Genomic DNA, 16,115 nt, shown 5'->3' with positions numbered 1-16,115 from the left:
AATCCTGTAATTGAATAAAAATATGTGTCAGCAAAACAAGTGTCATCCTGGGCTTGCTGGTGTGCTCAGAGTTCACGGGCCTGACAAACTCCTCTCAGCGTGGTGCTATGTGTGAGACTCTGCGAGGAGACCTGATGTAGTAAATGATGTTTATCAGCAAAATATGGGTAGTAGTAGGCACATTTGACCTACAGAGTCAAACAGGCCTGCCCACAACTTCACCAGCAAATTAATAAATAAAGTGAAAGAAAATTAGCATTTTGTAATTTCTTAGCCTCTTCTCTTGTTACAAAGTGCTTTCACAGCACAAGGAGGATGTTTACTTGTAAATGTGCTGTATTTTAGTAGAAACACATGTTTAGTTAGCAAAAGTAATAAACCCCTATCAGATTTTTCCACTGATGTGTTTGGCAAGTTTGTATGCTGATTTATGGGATCAGCTTCTTTGGGAGGGGCAAACAAACTAATTTATTTTAATTCCCTCATTCTTGAGTCCAAGGGCCCCAGTTTAGCTGTGATACAGACCAATTTAAGTAGTGGTTCATATTTTTACACCAATTAACTGTTAATGGCATTTTGCAACCTATTCTGTTCTATTAAGCCTCAAAAAAACTGGGAGCAGCCAACAGGACACAGTTAATAGATGTATCTGGAAACTTCCTCTCTGTAGAGGTAAGAAAACCTTGGCACTATGCTGGGACCTGTAGGAAAAAGTGTGACTTTAGAGGGAAGCTGTACCACAGGAAAGAGACACTGCCAGGTCCAAAAGTCAGGATCCTTGTGAGAAAGAGCTGCTGGCATTAGCCAGCAACAGAGAGCAGTATGCATGTTGTGTGCCTGTTTTATATATATATATATATATGTTTATGTATATATATATACATGGGGGGGAGAATGTGTGTATTGCAATTTTTATTCTGATATATGAGTTTAAAAGCCTACAACAACCCCCAAAAGAACTTGGGAGGGTGGCAATGCTCTCCTAGGCTAATGAGCAGTTGAGATCACTTTTCAAGCAGCTGCTCACAGACACCTAAATGGCCCTTTGCCAGATGAAAGGATCAAAGAAAAGCAGTGCTCCAGAGATGACCCTCCACCCTGTCAGGACCATTTTCACAGGAAAGAAGCCAGTTACTGGGGTCTGCTTTTAGGAATTTTTTTTAGGTGGCAAGATCTGGGCAGCTTCCAAGGCCCACCTAGTTCTGTGGAAAACAGCTCATCAAGTAAAATTGTTTCCTCGCTTTTTCCTTTAAGATAGAACCCCTTTCCCTCCCCATTTCTGTCCTCTTCTGTGATTTGAAAACTGGCACATCTATGAGTGATTGCAGGTGCCATTAAATAATGAAGCAGTTCTGTTCATTAAAGCCCAGTGATTTATTACCTTTGGACTAAGGGAAAGAAAACAGCCTGAAAACAGAATTCTTACATCATTTCACATTATTTCCAGTCCAGCACATCAGGCAACTGTTGGAATAGCAGGTTTTCAGCTCCGTGGTCCACCCATGCCCAGAAATGCAATGCTGGATGTCTAATTCCAGCAAGGTCTGTAATTCTAGAGTGTAACTTAAACTCATAACTAGCTGCTGGCCTAAATGTCGTGTCCTACCTTCATACAGCCAGTCGCTGAGGCCATTGAAAATAACACCTTCCTTTCCTGTGGAGACCACTCGGATGGCTTGTTTTCCCACATGGGCACAGTAATAGATGTTATTCTCAAAGATAAATATCTGATTTGAAGGAAAAAAAAAAGAAAAAGAGAACAGCATTAAGCAGTGGCTTCAGCATAAAATGTTGCATTGTGCTTTTACAATAATTGGCAGTACAAAATCACATATCACAGTTTTATGGCATCTTTTGTCAAAAAAGGATTTCCACAGCTTGCTTCCAATGCCATCAGCTAATAGAAAGATGCTAATTTACAACAAACTGAAGCCTTGGTGCTTTGATACAAGCTTTATTTCTCTCACTCCTGTCTTCATTTCAGAAATCGAACAGTTCACTTAGAGGGCATGAGATGAAGAATGCCATTGCTCAGGTTTTGAGCATTGTTAGATCTATTGCTGTGAAATGCTCCTGTGAATCAGGCTCTTTATTTATGTGTTTAAATGCTGATCAGGAAGTAAAGCTTTAGCCAGCCAATAACAAAAATATGGTTCCATGGCATTAGTCTTTATCATGTGGTTAAAAACTTTGTTCTGAATTTCGCTGTCATCGATAGCACAGTTCCTGTCCCCTCACCCCAAAGTGAAACACATCCTGCTCTAAGGAGAGTCACAGAATCACAGAATCACTTGGTTGGAAAAGACCCTTAAGGTCTTTAAGGTCCCTTCCAACCCAAACCATTCTATGATTCTAAGATCCCTGAGTCCAAGCATTAATCCAGCACTGCCAAGTTTACCACTAAACCACATCCCCCAGTGCCACATCTACATATCTTTTAAATACCTTCAGAGATGGGGCCTCCACCACTGCCATGGGCATCCTGTTCCAATGCTTGACAACCCTTTCTGTGAAGGAATTGCTCTTAGAATCCAACCTAAACTTCCCCAGCACAACTTGCGCTCATTTCCTCTTGTCTTACCTCTTGGCAAAAGAGACTGATCCCCCCTCACTACAGCCTCCTTTCAGGGAGCCGTGGAGACTGATAACCCTGAGCCTCCTTTTCTCCAGGCTAAACAATCCCAGCTCCCTCAGCCACTCCTCTTAAGACTGGAGCTCCAGACCCTTCCCCAGCTCCGTTGCCCTTCTCTGGACATGATCCAGCCCATCAAAGCCTTTCTTGTTGTGAGGGAACTGAGCACAGGGTTTGAGGTGCAACCTCACCAGTGCCCAGTATGGAGGGACAATCACCACCCTGGTCCTGCCGGCCACACCATTTCTGATACAGGCCAGGATGCCTTTGGCCTCTTGGCCACCTGGGTGCACCTGGCTCATGTTCAGCTGCTGTTCACCAGCACCCCCAGGTCCTTTCCTGCAGGGCCACTTTCCAGCCACTCTGTGCCCAGCCTCTAGCACTGCCTGGGCTTGTTGTGACCCAAATGCAGGACCCAGCACTTGGCCCTGTTGAACCTCACACCACTGGCCATTTTTGTAGATGGGCATCACATTTGCTGCCCTCCAGTCAACTGGGACCTTCCCAGTTAGCCAGGACTGTTGGTAAATGATGGAAAGTATCTCAGAGAGCACTTCTGCCAGCTCCCACATCCAGCTGAATGGATCCTATCCAGCCCCATAGAGCTGTGTGTGTCTAAGAGGTGTGCCAGATCACTGACCCTTGCACCTTGGATTATGAGGGCTTTATTCTGCTCCCCATCCCTGTCTTTAAAATATTTTAAAAGTCTATTCAAGCTGAAAAGATGTATCAGTAAGCTATTTAGACTGAAATGCAAACTGTTAATATAATTTAGTAGACATATACAGATGGGTTTTTATATACTTGAAGATATTGGAATAAATGTTATGTATCTTTACCACGATACTAGAATGTAATTTCTCAAGTTATGAAAAGACAGAACTGAGAAAAATATTTGCTTTCATCTTCTGTTTCACATCCTATTATGGTACATGTTTCACCCAAAGATGAGCTGGAAAGATTCCAGAAGAAAGTATAGACCTTAATTTAATTTTGGCAGGAGTTATAGCAGGTTTACCTAAAGGTAAAAATTATTACTGAAGCTGTAGCTTGCTCTCTTTCCTTTTAAACTAAGAAGAGCTTCATTCAATTAATAGGTTTTGAAAGTTAAAAATACATTGTGGAAGATACTACTTTGTCTTTCCTACCCTGAATTTTAGTAAACAGAGGGGCCAGATAAAGGATTCCAAGTAAAGAATTTTATCTGTTAGCTAATCTGCATATGGGGAGGTTTTTGAAGCTTGAATGTGAAAAAAAAAAGTGAAGACTTAGCAGAATAAGATACTCTGAGTCCAAATAAATCCAAATCTCTGTGTCTGAGTACTAAATGTGCTAAGGGGTGCTTGGGTGAGAGCTCTTCTGTGACAGGCACACAATCAAGTAGATTTATTCAAGTGATGCAACCCTTCCCTTGCCAAAATTCTTCCAGCAAAGGAGGTTTGCAATATTTTCTACTATATTCAGTGTTATATGAGCTTACAGGAAAAACAAAGAAGGTGGATTGACAACCTGTTCCTGCCCTTCCCTTTTTAAAGAACTGCATTGTTTTCCACCTTCACTGCTGGGTCTTTCAAAGCTTCATTGCACTCATCAGGCTGTGTGAGGTATCTGGTAGCTGTGGTGGAAAAATAAGATAGTGCTCTGACTTCAAACTGTCTCCCATATAATTCAGAGCCAAATGGCAGCACCTCATGGAGATTTAAAAATTATCCTCCTAACTACAGTGCCTTGTACCCTAAAAATGTCAACCATAATCAAGATAAAAGATAACTGAAGCAGCACAAGTAAGATTTCTGTATAATGTATCTTATAAATTAAGAAAAAGCTTTTGGACTTCTGTTATTCATCAAGAAAGAAATGTCTTTGGATTACCTCACATCCCATGTTAGAAACATATTTGAAGTTATTGTGAAATACCTGTGTAACAATTTTTACTGTTTTGGTTTTATGGCATCAAAGCAGTGTTTTCTATCAAATGATCAATCCTGTCAGCTAATTAGACAATGAGAAATTTTAGTAAAGAAAAATAGTAAATATATGTACAGACATCACTTTCACATTACTTTATGCCAGCTTTGCATAGCACCCCTAGACAAATTTAAAATGATTGCAGAAGGGATCAAGCTCAGTTTTATGCCTCTGTGTACAGGAGACGAAGAGCAGAGCCCAAATTTCTGGTGTCTTCTCTTTTGATGTCCATATCTGAGCAAGACTTTACCCCAGAATTTCTTGCAATATGTGTGCCTTAAAATCCAACACTGAACACAGCTACTGGCATGGAAAATCAAGCTGTGCTAAGTCAGGAAGAGCCCTGTGTTGAATACCATGTCCATTTTCATCATGACACATTCAATGTAGAGGAAAGAGGATATTCTGAAATAAATAAGAAGAATGGAAACATCCATACATAGATTTCTAACTCTACAGAAAAGCAAGGAAGATATGAACTCTACAAGACAACAGACAGGACACAGAAAAAAGGAAAAATGTATTTCCACCCTTTTATTTCTCCAAAACAACAGGCAAACCAATGAAACCTAGATTATTTTTCCTAATGAAATCAGGATTAACATATGGAAATTCTTGCCACTGGATCTAGCAGAAGACCTCTCTTTCTGCTGGATGTTTTAACAGATGCCCAAAAGATTAAACACTTAACAAAAATAACTGGAAAATCTGAGGGGATTAAGCTAAAGTTTGGGGTTTTTCAAATGCATTCACTTAATCCCAGGATAATAAAAATCAATGGAGGTTTTGCTTTTGGCTTTATGTGGCTCAGGACGTCACCTGAAACTTTCAGACATACCCCCTTCAGCCTCAGGTATCAGCACAGCACTAACTCCTGTGCTCTGGGAAGAAATCCATGCCTGTTTGCAGCTGGTGTTAGAATTGATTACTTCAAACCATTTGACATCCTTGCACGACACAACTAAAATTGGAGAAAAAAATATGAGACTGACTCTGGAGCCTGAGACAGGAAGAAAAGTCAAAGCTTAAGTATCTAGTAAGATAAATTTGTACAGTAAGGTAAATATTTGATCTAACAACAAATTAAACTTAATTCACTTCAAAGATACAAGAGCCTTAACGACACTGATTCAAGGATTTATTTAAAATGCTTTTGCAACTGCTTAATGGCTTCTGAAATAATACCCTCTACCAAACTGACCCAGAGTGGTATTCAGTAATTATGCTGCATTAATTAACATATTGGTACTTTTAAATTGATTAATTTATGGATCTTTTCAGGAATATAATGAAAATAATCTCCTTAAGACTTAAAAAGTCACAGTGACCAACTATTTTGAGTAGGTGAATACTACACCTCCTTTTACAGTTGTTCAACCCACCTTCCTTCCAAAGAGGTGTGTGAAATTCCTGTTTCTCCATAGACCAAAAGAAAATAGATTCATGTGCACTAATCTGCATTTTTACTGCTCCTATTTATTTTCCAGCTGTAGGGTGGCATTCTAAGTTTATGTTCTCTTTATCCCACAATTTCTAGCATATAACTTGTCAACTAAATGAGCTGCGTCACTCAAATTTAGCATAAAGTAAATGCCTGGGTGCTCATTACTTTAAATTATTAGCACATTGGGAAGTGTAAATGTTTCCTACACATTAAAATGCACATTTCCACACTGCAGGGTGAGCCCACAGGATTTATCTGTGAGAGAATAGATAACATGGAAAGGTTGGCCCTTTGACATGGAGAGTTTGCTCAACAAGAGCTGGCCCTCATGAACAGAGAGGCACAAAGCCTTGCCTTGACACTCTGGGCTGGGTTTGGCTGGGGTAGAGTTAATTTCCTTCCCAGTGTCTGGTATAGGGCTGTGTTTTGGATTTGTGCTGAGCACAGGGTTGATAATACAGAGATATTTTTGTTATTGCAGAGCAGGGGCTGCACAAAGCCAAGGATTTTTCTGCTTTTGGTGCTGCCGTGCAGGCAAGGAGGCTGGGGGTGCCTGGGAAGTTGGGAGGAGCCAGGACAGGAGACCCAAACTGCTCCAAGGGATATCCCAGACCAGGTGCCACCATGATCAGTATATAAAATGGGGGGAAGAAGGAGGAAGAGGGGAACATTTTGAGTGATGGTGCTTCTTGGTGATTCTTGATGGTCTTCCCAAGTCACTGATATGTGTGATGGGGCTCTGCTCTCCTGGAGATGCTGAACACCTGCCCAGCCATGGGAAGCAGTGAATTAATTCCCTGTTTTGCTTTGCTTGTGTGCACAGCTTTTCCTTTCCCTGTTAAACTGTCTTTATCTCCACCCACAAGTGCTCTGGCTTTTACTCTTCTGGTTCTCTCCCTGATCCCACTGGAGTGAGCAGCTGTGTGGGGCTTGGCTGCTGGCTGAGGTTAAACCACAAAACCCTGTTTTAAATTCAAAATCAGTTCAAGCTTCCTTTGAGGCTTAAAAAGACTGGTCACAAAATGGAAGACACAGTGAGTGGGGAAATAGAACTACAAATAAACATACTATTCTCATCCAACATAATGTACTTCATTGTTTCTTGTTTTTAATGTTAAACTTTTCTTTTAGTTTTTCTTCTTCTGCTGTTTTGCTAGAAAACCAGTTTACCTGAGAGCATATTCTGAATAATTAACAAGGAAACAGAATAATCTTAAAACTTTTTGCGTCTCTCAGAAATGCTTGTATTTATTTTGCAGAATCAGTTAAAAAAGAAAAAAAAAGTCTGTGAAAAGTGACAGGCCTGTCACTGGTCAAAGCTGAGCCCCCATCAGGGACACTGCTAGTGCATCTGTGAAAATGTATTTATAAAAGGGTAAAAATGCTGGTTTTGTATGTGAGCGAGAAAATGTGAGAGAAACAGACTTGCAGACACCATGGTCAGTGGAGGAAGAGGGGGAGGAAGGGAAGCTGTGCTTGATTTTGTTTTGTTTCTCACTCTCACAATTCTGTTACAATTAATGGCAAATTATCAAATTGATTTCCCCAACTTGAGTCTGTTTTGCCCTGATGGCAACTAGTGAGTGATCCCTCTGTCCTTAACTCCACTGATGAGATTTTCACAGAATTTTCTCCCCCATGCCCATTGGGGAGAGGGAGTGATAGGGCAGCTTGCTTGGCAACCCACCACAATAATGCCACAAGGGGGGTTTAAAGTCCCTTTAATCAAGGACTTTTATTAAAAACTTTTCAGCATAAGATACTTCCTTAGAATAGTCTGACTCCTGTTCATTTTCTTTTGGGTTTCAACAACAGGAATGTTTTGTGCTGAACTCTATATTAACTATTTACATATTTATATGATGTTATTCATCACATTGATCGGAAAGCCTCTGGAAAATACACAGATTTATCTTACCAATATGTTCAGGAAGTGGAAAAGTATTATGTCTTTATTTATATGCTAAGTAGCTGGCTGAGGTCTGTAACAGAGTCACAGCTTGTAAATGGGGTTTGGAAATGTCAGATCACGGACACAAGTAGATTTGATCATGATCAAACCCTTCCTGGTATGCACATACAGAGAGACCTCTCCTTTCTCTCCACCATTTCCAGTGCTCTTTAATTCCATCCAAATACTTTGGAGGCATCACTTCTTAAGCTGGTTTTATTTTCACGCTGCCAGATGAAACCTGGAAGCTGAGGACTGTGAAAATGAAAAGCTGCAGAGAGAGAGATTCCCTGCTGTTTGTTCAAGCTAAAACCTGTCTGTACCACACACAATTAGCATGGGCCTGTCCTCATCCATGTAGCATCTTGAAGCAGATACAATAATTGTGTTTTCATTTTGTGATATCAAGGAAGTGTGACGAGCATCGTACCGGAAAGGTCTTGGCATTTTGTAGTTATTGCTCTTACATCAACTTCAGCAGAAAAATGTGTGATCAACTCAAAATCAGTTCTAAAGCTTGTTGCTGATTGATTATGCATTATTTAATGAATCCTCTGCCAATTTCTTCTTTTGAGCCTCATAAAATGCAAACTTTGATGTTCAAATAGCTGTCATTAATGTATTCTGTCATTAGTGTTTTTCCTAATGCATACGATGTGATTACACCAGCTTGTATCAGTTCTTCAAAAAGGGTAATAAAACCATAAACTGTTCTTCACCAGTGAGCTTACATATTAAGATCTACAATTTTAATTAGACTTTTCTTGTTGCCATTTAAATATAGTTTGATAGCACTGATAAAAAAATACAAGATAAAAACCTTCAAAATATTTTCATTCTCTCCATCAATTGGTTCATGATCATAATTTAGAAAAGAGACAGATAGCAATTATGACGGAAGAGTGAGATAAAGAATTTTTAAATCAACTTTTTTTTCTTCAGAAAATGAAAATGTCATTATTAAGACCAGTGATGAAACAATGAAATTCTTCCACACAATCAGCACATTGCAGAGAATCACATCTTAATAAATAATTGACAGAAAAGGCTATAGTTTCAGGTTTTTATATCAGGGTTTATCTTTGTTTTAATTCAAAGTAAGAAGCTAACTCCTTAAGACACCAGGGATTTAGAAGAAATAGCAGTTTCTGAATGTATGCCACAAAGAGATAAATCTTAGTTTAATTCACATTTACCTTGCTCAGACATAGGCAAAGGTAATGTTTACACCAAAATGAGGACTACACCTGTTTAAAATAATTCTGCAGGGAAGCTTTCAGGACAGAGAGCTTAAAAATCCCAGGGGACTACTGCAGCCAGAGAATACAATAGTGCAGATTGATGCAAGTAAGAATCATGCTGATCCATGAACACGTCAAAAACAATATTGATGCCTTCTCACTGGGGTTGGAAGACTTGAACACATGTGATTCCAGTGGTGTAAGAGCTTAGCTGCATGGAAATCTGTGCAATGACAAGAAATGCAAGTGTTTGTGCAAGGGAAACCACCAGAATCACTGCAAAAGTCGAACAAAAAATATGCTGCCCTTGGTGGCGTTGATTGCATGTTTGGGAAAGGAAGTGTAGAAGAGTCACCACTAGTAAATCATGCAAATCTCCTGATTTTAGCCACATAGCTTGGAAACTGCCAATATATCTTGTAAAATAACCATTAAGAACTTAACTTTGCTTTCATCACATGCGATCAACTCTTGCAGTGGGGATACGGCGGGAGTGGCAGGAATCAACAAAGTGACTAAAATGTCAGAGAGAATGGGAAAGCATTCCTTCATGTCTTCAAATAAAGAAACATTTCCTATACCTGTCAACAGTGTCCAGAGCTCTAGAGCAGTGTCTTAAGGGTTCCTGAGAGAGGATGTGGCTCTCCAGGTCTGGAGGTGACTTTTCTCTGGTGCTGGGGGAGGTGATCACCTTGTAGGGCGTGGGTATGGGTGGAGGAAGAAAAGGAGCAGTGGGAGCATCTGTTACCAACTGGCTGGTCAAGAAGAAGGAGATGAGCCCTTCTTCATATAAATGAAAGAAGCCTCACATTCAAATACCCTGATCCTCATGGGGCACCTTAACTCTTAACTCCTGGAGGGTCAACAACATGAGCACGATAACCCAGGAGGTCTGTGGAGGGCATTTGTCCTGACACAGGTGATGAAGGAGCTGATGAAGGGAGATGCTCTGCTGGACCTCACAGTTTCAAACCAGGAGAAATTGCAGGGCAAGGCGAACTCTGGGAGCAGCTGATGCTGCACACACCATGAGGTGATGAAGCTCAGGATTACATGAGGAAATATGGCAAAAAAGTATCAAGCCCTGGAATTCAGGAGAACAGAATTTGGTCTGTTCAGAAACTTGCTTGGAACTATCCCGCTTGGATTGTCTCTTAGGAAATCAGTAGAGTTATAAAGATCTTGTGGGTTTAAATGTCTTTAGACAATCCAAAATTGTCAAAACTAATACTTGAGATAAAGTCCCACATAGTGGACTATAGAAGTAATGAGAGATTTCTATGGAATGGAGACACATTCCCAAAATTTTTCCTTTTAAACTGGGTACAGAAGAGATTTTCCCTCTTGATTCTCCCAGCTTAAGTCCTTCTGTGCATTAATATTCTTCTCAGTTTTCTATGAGCTACTTTACGTTTCTGACATTGCATCATTACAAATGCTGCACATTTCCATTTGTATTCTGTGAGCAGGTTAGACCACAACATGCACGGATTCTAATCACACCTAGAATGTACCAAAGTACAGCCAAATAAACAATTATCACAAATCTGGAGATTTAAAAATATATGTTTGAAGAAAAACGTGCTGCCCTATTTTCTGTTCTTCAGGGAAGCAAAGAGGGTTTTTTTCACCTCAACAATGAGAAAGAACCATGTCTGCTTGTATTTCATTGCCCTGTATTCTAATGGGGTTATTTTAATTTATAACTGCCTTGTTATATAAAAGAATGTAATAGTAAATGTACCACTTAGTATGGAACTCTGATTCTGCTTTTAAGTTCTGCTTGATGGATTATTTTGTATTCTATAACCTAATATCTCTGATGGTTATGTAGGGCATGACTGTAAATTAGATTATTTAATGTGAGATGATACAGTGTTCCATTTAAAATACTTTATTGTGTTATAGAAAGAATACCTGACTAAGAAGAGCAGAGAGATTATTTGTGTCAGCATAAAGAAGCTGGCAATTGGGATTAAGGATTCCTCCAGGTGCACATCCGACCTTGGACAGTGAGCTGGTCACTCCAATATTCCTCTTTAATTAGAAGCTTGGTTGTAGAAACACTCAACACCTATTCCAGCAGGGGAGGAGGAGACCTAACAGAATTTTTCATGAAGTTTCCTCATCTGTCTGGTAAATGGCAGTTTCTGGGGAAGGAGCACCACAAGCCAAGGTGGGACACTCCACGGTCCTTTGGGTGGCACTGCTCAGTCCCGCTTGTGGCATCCCAATGGCTGCCACTTCACCTCACTCTCAGCAGTGACTGCTGCTATCTAAAGTGAAAGGTAACTATTTTCATGGCACTTTTCAAGAACAACGCTTTTCATAGGCATGTATTTCAATGGCCATCACCCACCAACCACTGATTTGTAAGATGCCAGGAACCCTTATGCACAGCCAAGAAGACACTTTTGGCAGTTAGATCTCTGAAACGAAAACTGCTCTTAACAAAAAAGAGTTGTTTGATATCCATAAATCTCAACTGAAATTCAAGAAATTTCTGTAATAGGAGGGAGTTACTTTCAGTGGAACTGACCCAATGCTGGAGTGTTTTACTGCTAGGAATCTTGTACAGCAGCAGGTGAGGAAATGCAGTAACATAAAAAGGAAGAGAATTCAGTACTTTCCTTGTAGAGGAACAAGATGGTGAGCTCCTCTAAGCTAGTAAATCCATGGATATATGCATTTCTTATAAGTACAAACTCAGTTTCCTTAATGCAGACTGTGAATGTCTGCAACATTTAATGCATCAATTCTGTAAGTCCATTTAAAGGTAGGAATCCATTGCTGCAACTTCACCAGAGAACAAAGTGACATATAAGAAATCACAGAGGAAGCCTGTGGGAGTGTCTCAGCCCCAGCAGAAATACATACATCATCCTATGCCTCATATTTGGGTGTAAGGACAGCTACTTTCTGATTTATTGGTGAAACTTCTATGGCAAATAATCAATTCCATTTTGTCCTCTGAAATCCTTCATGTCCACAGAAAGAGCAACATCTTATTTTAAATAAAATCACCTACATCTTCTTTCAGTAACATTTGTTGCAGCACCTTCAATTATCTTAAATATCTTGCTCTTTTGCCACTGATGAAGATGCAGTACCAAGGATGCTGGGAGGGGAAGGGATGTGACCATTTCTCAGCAAAGAAAATAACACTGACTGTGCCAAAGCCTCCCTTTGGGGAATGAGGACCCAACACCAAGCCCAAGGGTAACAAAGGAATGACAAGGATGTGCAAGGTTAAAAGTAGGACACTGCTGCCACTGTAACCAAAGAGAGTATCAAAGGAAAAAAAAACAAACCAAGAAACAAAACAAAACCTAAACACAACACTTTTCCAGTGGAATTATTTGAATAAAGCAAGGGGAGAGGGGAAAGGAGCAACCTGTCCAGGTGCTCAGTGTATGTGTATTACATCTTACTGACATCTCCCTAAAAAATTTCATATTCTGACACTGGAGAAGGGGATGAGGTTGGCACATTATTATGCTGAAAGTCTTGCATTTCCAGAATGCAGGGACCATTTAAAAATCTGCCTGAATATCCCTCACTATGCTTAAATAGAGCTTACATAGACTTTGGGGATGGGGGTGGAGAGGGAGACAGGGCAGAAGTTTTTTTTCTTGCAACTAGCAAGATAAGCAAGCCAGAATAATTACATACAGCAGACCACAGCTAAATATTGATTCAGATGTCATTGCAAAAAGAAAAGGTGAGGGAACAGCAGCTTGAAAATAATGATGCAAAAATCTATGAAAGAATGGTAGAGACAAATAGACCTATAGCAATTATACCCACAGCAGTTCAAAAGCCCAGCTGGAATAGGAACAACAGCAGATAATTCAGTGCCTCCTGTGAAAATGGTCCCCTTCCCTTGATATCTGTGCAGCCCTTCTGCCTGGAACTAAGCTGGCATGACAGGCACAAATTCAGGCAAGGAAAAAACTTCTAATTAGAGGAGTCACTCCAGTTTAGTTCCAGGTGTCATCACTTAACCAGCTTTTTTTGTGCATCTAGATATCCTACTTGGCAAAACATTGTACTACAGCATTAGGAAAAAAAAAAAGATAAGGGAGATGGATAGCTTCTGGTCATGTGCAGCAGGATCTATCATTCAAATGTTTTAAATATCAAGAAAACCTGATGTTTCTCTTAATCGTATTGCACTTTTTAAAACAGCAATATTTATGACAATAAGCTGTTTGCCAGCATCAGCATTCACTGTTTGAAGGCGCCTGAAAACCCCTAACATGGTAGAGGCTGAAAGAATCACTCCTTTTTTTTCCCTGGCATTTTCATTTCCCTGAAGTAGAGATTTCTTACTGCATCTTCTGCACCTGCTGTGAAACTTAACTTCTGTTACCTTAGAACCAATTATAAACTTGATTGTAGTCTACAAGAATAAGAGATAGCTCCTGCTCCAAAAAGAGGTGACACTGAAAAAGGCTAATTGCCTATGAATGCAGGAAAAATGTGTTTTGACCCTTCTGTGGGGCTGCAGTAAGTGCAAGGGCACACAAAACTTCCAGCAACCCCAACTCTCTTTCTGTATGTTTTAGGTACTTAAAAAAACTGTGTAAACAGTAAAAGACTGACTGGTCAGGAGAACCTTAAAAAAATGTTTCTCTTTGTAGAAGAATAAATACTATGATCTATGAGAGGTATTTTTTAGAATTATAACTGCTGCCTCTAAAGTTGTGCAAAACTGCTTCCCCCAGCATCTGAAGTGTCACCATTACCATTAATATCTGTCAGGACGGTTACAGATTCTGATTTTGAAAAAAAAAGAAAATATCAGCACAGCAGAAGTGCTTCTGCTTTTGAAATTGGAGTTTAACAGCTCCTGTGAACTGTATTTAGTGCTGTCAACGCAGACAAATATTCACTGCATTTTATTAGAGCAGGCCTCCCGCCTCCTCCTTCCTTTTGGCAGTAAGGCCCATGGATATTCCCAGCTGGTGCTTAATGCAAATACTTTGAACCTGGATGTGCACATTTTGGGATAACTTAAATAAAAACCTCCTGAAAGCTTTGGGTTTATTGGATTCCTTGAGCACCTCAGCTACAGACATGCACTGGACAGCCTCTTACTCCTGAAGCGCTCCCTGACTTCGGCTGTGCTGCCAAGCAAAACAACAAAGGAAACCTCTTCACACTGCACTTACTTTTCTTGATAAATAGACAGGTCCAGGCCTGTCAGCCACACAAGTTTTATGAAGCTGAGTTCAGGACCAGAGGCACTATTAACCTTTTCTTAGATGCTGTTGGGGCAAATGTATCACGGGAACATTACGTGAGCTCTCGGGATGTGGGCAGAGCCTTGGAACATGAGATGGAACATGATGAAACTGGTAAAATATTCCAATAAGATCAATTAACAGAAGGTTTTCATTTTTTTGTGGCAAAATCAGAAGTGGGTAGCTGTTGAGTCATAGATGGCATGATCAGAATAAGAGAAGAAATCCAAGGAGTGAAGATTCTTGTGTAGATAAGCACACCCAGAACAGGACAAAGGTACAGAATAACACTTTTTTGCAGTCCTGTTATGCCACCCACAGCCTCATATTGCTGGAAAGTATCGCACAAACTGGGATAATACAGTCTGTTCACTAAAAAAACACCAAGCACCATGCTGAAGGCCAGTGGGCTGATGAAACTGAACACTAAGTGTGACTTTGGGCTGTCAGGTGCACCATGGAAAGGATGGATTTTTCCCATAGGCATTTTGCATAGTCATTTACACCCACAAATAGTGAATATATCACACAGCTATTCCAAGTTAACAGTGTTTTTCACTTATTCTATAAAAGCATAAATGATGACTCATGCTGTAGGACAAATGAGAGGAATGAGCCCTTCATTAACAGCCAGATTTAGGGAATGTGTTCCCTCTTGCATTGAAATTAGTGGCTCTCTTTCTAATGACTCTGGAGCTCACACTGGTGAGGGCCCCATTCTTCCAACAGCTTTGTGAGACTTTATTTGTCAAGACTTTGGCTGAGATTAGAGAAAAGCTGAAGCATTTTTCTGAGGTGCCAGAAGTGAGAGCTTTTTTGCATTCTGATTTTCTCAGATCCAGTATCTGCCGTTATTTAAACAGCTCAGTTGGCATGTGTGGCATTCTGCAGGCCAGTAAGAAGTGAAGAACCATGCTCTGAGGACTTAATCACCCCAAAATTGGCATATAATTTAATGAGAAAGGACAAAATAAAGCAAGATAAATAGAAAATTGCTCCTGGGAATATTCCACTATATTTTTAATCACGGAGAATGAAGATCATTCAGGCTCCTTCTATTTCAGATTTGGGGGTTTTTTTGAATGATTAGACATGCAAGAGAGAAAGAGGTCAGGCACAGCAACCCAAAAGTTCCCCTAGGAAGGATGAAATAGAAGCTACAAAGAGAATAAAAATTTTGGAACCAAGCCCTCTTACTCTCCTGCCCTGCCTCTCCTTTGTGTTGCCAAAAAAGAACAAACCAGGAGATTTCAAGGGGAAAGCTTTTCTATTTCCTGAAAATTGGGGTATCTTCAAGGTGATGCAAAACCCACTTGCTCTTCACTCCCACCTTTCCTGGGAGATGCAGCATAAAATTGGATTGAGCCTGTGCCCAGAGGGCTGCTGCTGCATGCAGCACCAGGCCTGACACACTCGGGTTCCTAATTGCTGCCGTAGGACCCTCCTCAAACACACTCAGGAACCTCCTGGAACCAGGGCAGCTGACATGCACTTCCCAGTTACTCCTTTCCCTCCCACTCAGCATATTTTTCCTCCTTCTCCTGCAACACAACTCAGTGTACATTTAGCAAACACATTCCCACTATCAAATTTTAATAGACTTTAATTTTTCTCTGTCTTTGCATCTCCACAG

At 40.3% G+C, this 16,115-nt stretch overlaps 1 protein-coding gene across 5 annotated transcripts in view; it reads right to left on the bottom strand.

Annotated features, from left to right (window-relative positions):
* DPP6 (dipeptidyl peptidase like 6) overlaps positions 1–16,115 on the bottom strand; it is a 540,400-nt gene that overhangs the window by 79,230 nt on the left and 445,055 nt on the right. For all 5 annotated transcript variants that reach the window (XM_039549156.1, XM_039549157.1, XM_039549155.1 and 2 more), the window contains exon 8: positions 1,607–1,727. In XM_039549156.1, the coding sequence (XP_039405090.1) occupies positions 1,607–1,727 (121 nt within the window). The remainder of the gene's footprint in view (positions 1–1,606; positions 1,728–16,115) is intronic.

This window comes from Corvus cornix, chromosome 2 (genome assembly GCF_000738735.6).
Source record: "Corvus cornix cornix isolate S_Up_H32 chromosome 2, ASM73873v5, whole genome shotgun sequence".
NCBI lineage: Eukaryota > Metazoa > Chordata > Aves > Passeriformes > Corvidae > Corvus > Corvus cornix.
This window is presented reverse-complemented; position numbering and strand designations above follow the sequence as displayed.